The 8,981-nt window shown below is 39.6% G+C and overlaps 1 protein-coding gene across 1 annotated transcript; it reads left to right on the top strand.

Moving 5' to 3' along the window:
• The first annotated feature begins 762 nt into the window (after positions 1–762).
• LOC132168811 (pentatricopeptide repeat-containing protein At2g17525, mitochondrial-like) lies at positions 763–6,862 on the top strand. The gene is made up of 3 exons (XM_059579870.1): positions 763–1,100; positions 1,341–1,492; positions 4,841–6,862. Exons 2-3 carry the CDS (start codon positions 1,435–1,437, stop codon positions 6,838–6,840), a joined length of 2,058 nt encoding a protein of 685 aa, XP_059435853.1. The 5' UTR covers positions 763–1,100; positions 1,341–1,434; the 3' UTR covers positions 6,841–6,862.
• Positions 6,863–8,981: the final 2,119 nt, after the last annotated feature.

Genomic DNA, 8,981 nt, shown 5'->3' with positions numbered 1-8,981 from the left:
ATGGCCAAGGGGGTGGTCCGGCCACTCCCAAAAGGCCAAAAAAGAAAAGAAAAGAAGAAAAAAACGGAATGGGTTTTAGGTTTTTGGGGGTGGCCACCCCATTTTGGCCAAAGCCACCCTGATTTTTTTTTTTTTTTTAATATTTTTCCTTTTCTTTTTCTTTTTAAAAGATAATTTTAATGCCCAAAACAGTGTCATTTTGGGCTAGGGTGGGTACTGTTTTTGGGGCCCAAAATGGTGTAGTTTCCGAGTGAGGGTATAATGGGCATAAAAATTCATTTCGTTTGAGTTTAACGTTGAAACCTAACAGATGGGTCCAAAGTAATGTAAATTGAAAGTTTAGGAGTTCCAAGTGAGAGATTTGAAAGTTTGAAGGAGGTTTGTCAAATTACGTGGAAGTTCAGGGGCCAAAATGAAGTTTCTCCCAAAAAAAATATTAGAGTTGGGGTATTTTAGAAAAAAATATTCAATTCCAATTTTGTTGTCTCTAAACCAAGGAGTTATCATTCTATTTTAGCTTATTATAATCAGTAACAAGTAATAACCATTCCTATTTCTAAAGAATTAGCCTCCACGTGGTCCACATCCGATTAAGCTACCTCTTGGGAACATATCAAAAAAAAAAAAAAAACTAATGTTTTGCGCGGCCATGGACCCAAATGGGTCAACCCGTTTGTGATTCGTCGGGTTTGTAATGTTTCAATTTGGGTTTTTTGTTGACCCGGCCCACGCTCACTCCTTCCGAAGTGTTGGATATCTTTTTTAACGACTCTGTCTCTGTCTCTCTTCCTCTCCCTCGCCCGGTGTCTCTCAGATCTGCAGCGAAATCAAAAAAAGAAAAGAAAATGGCGGCAGGACCAGATCAGCTCTTCAGTCTCCGGAACAACTTCTACCTGGGAGCGTTCCAGGCGGCCATTAACAACAGCGAAGTGCCCAATCTCTCCCCAGACGATGTCGTCGAGCGCGACTGCCTCGTCTACCGCTCCTACATCGCCCTCGGCAGCTTCCAGCTCGTCACCAGCGAGATCGACTCCTCCGCCGCCACGCCTCTCCAAGCCGTTAAATTGCTCGCCCTCTATCTCTCCTCCCCCGATAACAAGGTCTCTTTTCTTCCCCATCTACTGAATTTCGCTCTTGCTTTTTTGTTCCGCTAGCTTATGATTTATAGCTCTTCTTCGTAAGGCCGCGTTTGGTTCTACCCGAATTGGAACGCGTCGGATCTGTGATTTTGAATCGAATCCAGTTCTGAGCCACCAAACGCGACTTTGCTGATGGTCGAGTTTTGTATGGGAAAGGATGGAAATCAATGTTGATTGTTGCGAGTGTTATTGTTGTGTTAGGAGTCGACGATCTCGAGTCTGAAGGAGTGGTTGGGGGATCCCGCGATTGGGAACAACCCGATCTTGAGGTTGATTGCTGGGATCGTCTTCATGCATGAGCAGGGCTACAATGATGCTCTCAAGCACACTAATGCTGGAGGCACTATGGAACTGTGAGTCTCCAGCTCTTTTTGGCCCTTTTTTGTTCCGTTCGGAGTCTTGGATCCGATTTCTTGTTTGTCTTTTTGTTTTCCCTTTCAGGGCATTTAATTCAATGTTTTTTTTTATACCGCCTTCGATGATTCACTTTTTTCATAAAATAACATGAAAGTTCGTTCAAGTTTGGATGCTTAACATCAACATACAGTGTTCGGTATTTCAATAAGCTGTGAGAAATGGGTAAATCTCTGTAGCTGTCAACAGTGATAATGTTTTCCAGAAGTTTTTTTATGCGTCAGATCTTGATTTGGATGGTAAATCTCACTTGAAGAGTGATTTTGTCACTGATGATTCTTTGAGATGCATTTTATCTAGACCAAATATTTGGTTAACCTAATGTCTATTTCTCACAATATGCTGAAGGCAAACAATAGCAGCCTTCCATTCTCTGAGTAAATTCCTCACCCTAAGGCGTTGATCACCCCCATTGAACCCTCTCACGATCCAAGATAACAACTTAGGTTTCATTAAGAACTGAGAACACCTTTACCCACCTTTAGAGTCATAATTAAGAGCATGCCAATCTTTTTAACTCCCTTGTACCTCTATCTACTAGTTTATAATTGGAGGTTGATCCGTTTTGGGAATGACTCGCTTCAATAGCTGTCAAAAAATTGCCATAAATTGTTTATCATGGTCCTCACACGAAATCCCCATGACACGATGGATCTCCTTCACTCTTTGCAAAACCCAATTTGAACACTCCCACCCCAAGCAAATATTTTTCCCAAACACAGTTGGTGGGGGCAGGTACTTGAAAGAGTACATAACATGGCTTCCTTTCTACTGTATAGATCTACATCCAGGCAAGGCATTGGGTCGCTAATTGGCTGACTGTTACCTTATGCATTACCCAACTCCATCCCAACTAAAGCAGACAGAACTGTCCCTTTTCCCTTATTGCTGATGACATTGAACTCCCGCAAATTCTCAGCTCAAGAATCAAGATCCGGCAAAGAGGTTAGTTTCCCCCCTTTAACAGCTAAAAGCCCACTCAACGGACCTAGGGTATGCTCCAAAACCATCCGTGTCTGACAGACTACCAACACAAGAGGGCCCTAAATCAAGAACCACAACACGCAATTTGTCTACTGGATGTTCTACCCATGCCGCCAGGGTGCAGCCTAGTGGTCAAAGGGTGAGCTTGGGATGAGTGGTAGATTTGGACATCTTGGGTTCAATTCCTCACTAGGAGTTCTTGATACACAGTTCTAACGAGTGGGGTCGTATATTCGGGGTTTACTCCTTAAGGGTGGGCTTGAAGGGCCTTGCCTTGTGAGGCTCCTGCATCATTAAAAAAAAAAGTGTTCTACACATGCCCCTTCTCCTGGTAACTCCACATCTCCGATATTGATAGATTTAGAGAGAAAGAAATGTCCGAAGCTTTGAAGACAGTGAGAGGATAGTGGCGGAGTTGAAGGCCTTCTTTTTCTATCCCCTCTTTCAATGGATTTTTGTTTCTCTTGTATATTTATTGCGTACTTGGGTGTGGCCTTTGGTTCTTAATGAATTTCATTACTTACAAAAAAAATCATATGCTAGACTTAGGATAAGATTTGCATGTTGCCTAGGGGGTAGTCCTATCATATCCAGGGAGCTACGGATCTAAAAAGACTAGGAATAAATCAATCTTAGAGATCTGAAACATCGTGGTAGCATGTTTAGGCGAGATAGTTGAAACTTATACCAATCGCTTCTGTCAAATGAGTGCTTAGTTTGCTGGGGGAAGTGACAAAGGATACATGGCTTGTCAACTGTGGAACTCATGTTCAATCCCACGTTGGTAGCCAACAAAAGGAAAATCTTCTTGCCATTAAGAAAGAGTCCCACATCAGTTAATGGCAAAAAGGACATCAGTTCAGAGCATGCTTCTTATATAAAACTACAAGCCCCCTCACTTTTTGTCGCTGTTATGAACTGTGCGTGTTGCACGTGAAAGTGAAAAGTTAGTGAGTACTTTTTGGTCTTGTACCTTGAGTTGGTAATTGGGATGCGTGCTTCTGTGGGGACCTACCACCTGATTTCATTTCAAAATTTTTGAAAGGGTTGAGAAAGTTGATGCTTCATGTTCATTTGGTTGGTGTATTTTTGCCGAGTTCAAGCTGGTTCATGAGCTCAGACAATCATCTTCAGACCTAAGCTTGAGCTAGAACTTTGAGATCGTAATGAGCTCAAGCTATGCTCAAGCCTGTACAATTTCCTACTGAGCCAAGACTGAGAAGTGCACAGCCTGGTTCTGCTTGACCCATTTGCATCCCTAGTCTTGGCTGGATTTGATAGTTTCTAGTTTGATAGTTTGTTTGTTTTTGTTTTTTTTTTTTCCCCACTATCCCAATATTTTGGGGGCTGGAAGTGCCATTTAGCCCAAAGGCTATCTGCATAGTCGTTCACTATGGTTAACTGGAAAAAAATTTGTATCCTCTAGCTGGAGGGTGCATTCATTGTGAAATAGTGTACAAGCTGTATAGGATATGTTTTTGAAACTGAAAAGTATTTATTTTCATTCCTTCTATGTGTAAGATTTATTTGATAGATATTACATAGTACCCAGGAAGTTTGATTTCTGAGAAAGTATTTGTTTTATGTTTTTTTTTGGTCAAAGTCACTGGGTCATGCTGAATTTTGACTGGTAATGGTGCTTAAAGGTGTCATGATTTGTTACATTGTCTAAACCTTGTGGAACACGCTAATGGCTTCTTTGATATCTGACACATACAGTTCTCTTGTAGAAGCATGTATTTTACTCGGTCAAAAGTCAATGGATCATTCTGAATTGTCTTTCAAAATTTTCAAACATCTCACTTGCATAGAATCTAGCCAGATGGTGATGCTAGAAGGTTTTATGATTTCTTACATGTTCTTGCATAAAAATTGACGAAAGTACATGTCCGTTTGGTATTGCGATTTTAATAAGTACGATTTTAAAAATTACGTTTTTTAATTTGCTACTTTTTAAATCGCAAAGACGTTTGATAAAACATGTTAAAAAGTTTTTTTTTTATTAAATATTCGTTATGTGAAATCATGATTTTGGTTTAAATTCGCGCCTTTTCAAATAAGCACTCTCGAGCCTGCATATAGAAATCGCATATTTTTCTTCTTCTTATTATTTTAAATTAAGTGTTTTTTAAATCGCAATGCCAAACTCTATATGTTTTGTGATATCTTTTAAAAACGCAGATTATTCTTATGAAATCGCAACTAGAGTTTCTTTACAAATTCTATTATTCGAATTAATTTTACTTTTCTCTGGTTAATATTCTTCTTTCTCTAACATTTCTCTTCTTCTTTCTCTAACGCAGGCAATAATCACTCAGCACCCACTACGGAGACAAAACCACTCAAGCGTTGGAAAGACGAGACTCGTAAAACAAAGCACTTCTCAATGCCCAAAATCTCTAACTCTTCAATTCTTGCAATCTTCTCCACTGAAGCATATCAAAGATTTCTTCTTCTCGGCCGAAAATCAAAACCCATTTCATTTGCATCCTCATTCTCATCCTCCTCCTCCACATCACCATATCCTGTTCCAACCCAGCAGCAGATTGCGCATTTGATACTAAACCAGAAATCGGCCTCCCAAGCCCTTGAAACCTTCAGATGGGCCTCCAAACTCCCCAACTTCACCCACTCTCAGTCCACCTACCGTGCTTTAATACGCAATTTATGTGCTTTCCGTCGCTTTGATACTGTACAGGATCTGCTCGACGAAATGCCCAACTCAATCGGGTCACCCCCAGATGACGACATTTTCGTTACTATCATCCGTGGTCTCGGGCGGGCGCGTATGGTTAAGCAAGTGATCAAAGTGGTTGACTTGGTTTCTCGGTTTGAAAAGAAACCGTCTTTGAAGATTTTCAATTCAATACTAAATGTTCTTGTCAGGGACGATATTGATTTGGCTAGAGCGTTTTATAGGAAGAGAATGATGGGGTGTGGTGTTGAAGGCGATGATTACACTTTCGGGATCTTAATGAAAGGGCTTTGCTTGACTGACAGGATTGGCGATGGCTTTAAGCTTTTGCAAGTGATGAAGTCTAGGGGAATTACACCAAATACCGTGATTTATAACACATTACTTCATGCACTTTGCAGGAATGGGAAAACTGGGAGAGCAAGGAGCTTGATGAATGAAATGAAGGAACCCAATGATGTGACTTTTAATGTCTTAATATCTGCTTACTCTAAAGAAGAGAATTTGGTTCAAGCTCTAGTTCTGTTAGAGAAGTGCTTCAGTTTTGGGTTTGTGCCAGATATTATTACAGTAACTAAGGTGCTGGAACTTCTCTGCAATGTTGGTCGTGTAACTGAGGCTGTTGAGATTTTGGAGAGATTGGAGACTAAGGGAGGTGTGATAGACATTGTGGCATATAATACTTTGATAAAGGGTTTTTGTAGATTAGGGAAAATGAAAGTTGGGTTTTCCTTTCTGACAAAGATGGAGAGAAAGGGCTGCCTTCCAAATGTAGACACCTACAACATTTTAATCTCTGGATTTTGTGAGCAAAGGATGTTGGATTTGGCTCTTGATCTGTTTAAAGAGATGAAAACAGAAGGGATTAACTGGAATTTTGTTACATACGAGACACTAATCAAGGCTTTGTGTTCAGGAGGTAGGATGGAAGATGGGTTTAAGATTTTAGAACTAATGGAGGAGAGTAAGGGGGGTTGTGGGAGGCGGATTAGTCCTTATAACAGTGTGTTATATGGTCTATACAAGGAAAATCAGTTGGATGAAGCACTAGCATTTCTGAAAATGATGGGGAAGTTATTTCCTAGAGCTGTTGATAGGAGCTTGAGTATTTTAGCTTTTTGTGCAGATGGCGCCATTGAGAATGCAAAGAAGGTTTTTGATCAGATGCTTGGAGAAGGGGGAGTTCCAAGTGTTCTTGTTTATGATTATTTAATCCATGGATTTTGCCAACAAGGATGTGTGCGTGAAGCGTTTGAACTGGTGAATGAGATGGTTCATCTTGGTTATTTTCCGCTTGCATCTACATTCAATGCCTTGATTAGTGGATTTTGCAGGCAGGGGAAAGTTAGCAGTGCTTTGAAGCTCATGGATGACATGGTTGAGAGGGGTTGCATTCTGGATATAACAAGTTATAATCCCTTGATTAATGCTCTGTGTAGGAAGGGAGATTTTCAGAAGGCTTTGGAGCTCCTTTCACACATGGTAGAAATGGGGATCCTCCCTGATTCTTCATCATGGAATTCATTGCTTCTTTGTTTTTGCCAAGAAACCAGCAATAACATGTTCCAAGTAACTGATCACCTGTTGCAACAAATTGCTCAGAAGTGAATTTATTTATGGGTTTTGCATATATTCCAAGACTATGGGTGTGTGTGTGAGAGAGAGGGAGAGTAGTGAGTGAGTGGATTTTGCATATTAGATATACTCTGTCAGGAAATTATTACAAAATTATGCACTACTAGAAATGATTACAAAATTAGTAGAAAATCCAAACATAAGTAAGGGTTAAAACAATTGCACTATTCTTAGGTAGTGACTATCTTAGATCACTTGTCTAAGAAACAAAATATGACCCTCCTACAAAACAAACAATAATGCTATAGTTCATCTTCAATGTTAATGCCATCACCTCTTTGGGAAAAGAAGCAATGAATAATTAAAAAGAAAAACAATAGATGCTTTTCTATAATCATTTTCACTTTTTCATGGGAAAAAATATTCCACCAAATCGGTAGTAAAGGAGTCACAAGCAAGTGAGGCAGAACAAAAGCAAAAGAAGAAAACAAATATTCAAGGATATGTTTGGAAAACTATTTTAAAAAAATTGTTTTCGCTTCTTATATGCTCAAAATTCTTCTCAAATATAAGTTATTCAAACGGGTTTTTAAATGTAGTTTCCATTACTAACACACTTTTCAAAATAACTCACAAAACGCTTTTCAAAATCAAAACAATTTTTATAATATATTTTTTTAAAATAAAACAAAAAACACTTCTCAAAAATAATCACCATGAACGTCCGGCAGCCACGTTGTGACCACCATTAACTTCTAATAATCCCACGGTGGCCACAGACCTACAAGAACTTTCGGCAGCTTGAGATGTTACTTTGAACTTTTAGCAATTTTGTGGCGGTTACTATAAACTTTTGATAACCTTATGATTGCCACAATGCTTATGGTAGCGACAATGAACGTCAGTGACTGCCATGAACTTTTGGGGACTTTATAGTGACCACCATGAACATTTGGCGGCCCTATGGTGGCTATTATGAACTTTTGGTGACCTCGTGGTGGCCGCCGAGAACATGTGGCATGAACATTGCAATGGTTGCTTGATGGCAGCCACCACCATTGAGCGTTGTTATTCTATTAAAAAAAAAAATTAAATTAAATACATCACTATAACATGACAATGACAATGAAGGGTGGTCACCATCCAATGGCCATGAAGTTGTTATTTTTGAGTGTAAGAAAACAAAAAAAAGGAAACTATAGTTTGGTCTCTTAAACTTTTAGCCGATTTGACGAACCCCCCCAAACTTTCAAATCTCTCAATTTTGGCTCTTGAACTTTCAATTTCTATCACTTGGACCTATCTGTTAGTTTTCAACGTTAAACTCAAAGAGTTTGACTTTTTATGCCTATTATACCCTCACTCAGTCCACTTGAAATTTCGAAAACATCCAAAACTACAGTACCCACCCCAACCCAAAAGGACACCATTTTGGGTATCTATTTTTTTAAAAAAAAAAAAAGAAAAAAAAAAAGAAAAAGAAAAGGCAAAATATATATATAAAAAAGAAAAATCGGGGTGGCTAAGGCCATTTTGGCCAAAGGGGTCTTGCTACCTCCATGGCCGGTCTGGGGGTGGTCGGACCACCCCATGGCCAAGGGGGTGGTTCGGCCGCCCCACAAAGGCCAAAAAAAAAAAAGGGTTTTGGGCTTTTGGGGGTGGCCACCCCATTTTGGCCTCCAGCTACCCCGATTTTTTTTTTTTTAATATTTTGTCTTTTCTTTTTCTTTTTAAAAGATAATTTTAATTCCCAAAGTGGTGTCATTTTTGGTTGGGGTGGGTGCTGTAGTTTTGGGGCCTAAAACGATGTAGTTTCCGTGTAAGGGTATAATGGGCATAAAAATTCATTTCGTTTGAGTTTAACGTTAAAACCTAACAAAGGGGTCCAAAGTAATAGAAAATGAAAGTTCAGGGATTCAAAGTGACAGATTTAAAAGGATTGAGTTATGGGTAAGATTTATAGGCTGCTGGAGATAGAACGACGTGGTGGCTGGCGGTTTTGGGGAGAGAGATAAACTGGGGTTGGGGGTTTTTCTTGGGTCACTTGTGTGGGGTCTAGGATTTTTTTCTTTTAATTCCTAACACTTACCAAAGCAGCACCGTTTTAGTAAGTGTAAGGAAACCCTAATTTCAAGCAAAACGGTGCCGTTTTGTTTGCTTGTTTTAATATAATT

Source organism: Corylus avellana, chromosome ca2, assembly GCF_901000735.1.
Source record: "Corylus avellana chromosome ca2, CavTom2PMs-1.0".
In the NCBI taxonomy this organism is placed as follows: Eukaryota; Viridiplantae; Streptophyta; class Magnoliopsida; order Fagales; family Betulaceae; genus Corylus; species Corylus avellana.
The sequence above is the reverse complement of the archived record's forward strand: the minus strand, read 5'-3'. Positions and strand labels throughout refer to the sequence as shown.

Bases quoted from the DNA above. Each gene is read 5' to 3' on its own strand.
- LOC132168811 (XM_059579870.1), top strand. From the start codon at position 1,435: ATGAGCAGGGCTACAATGATGCTCTCAAGCACACTAATGCTGGAGGCA. The intron at 1,493-4,840 runs GTGAGTCTCCAG...TCTCTAACGCAG, and splicing joins GCTGGAGGCACTATGGAACT to GCAATAATCACTCAGCACCC.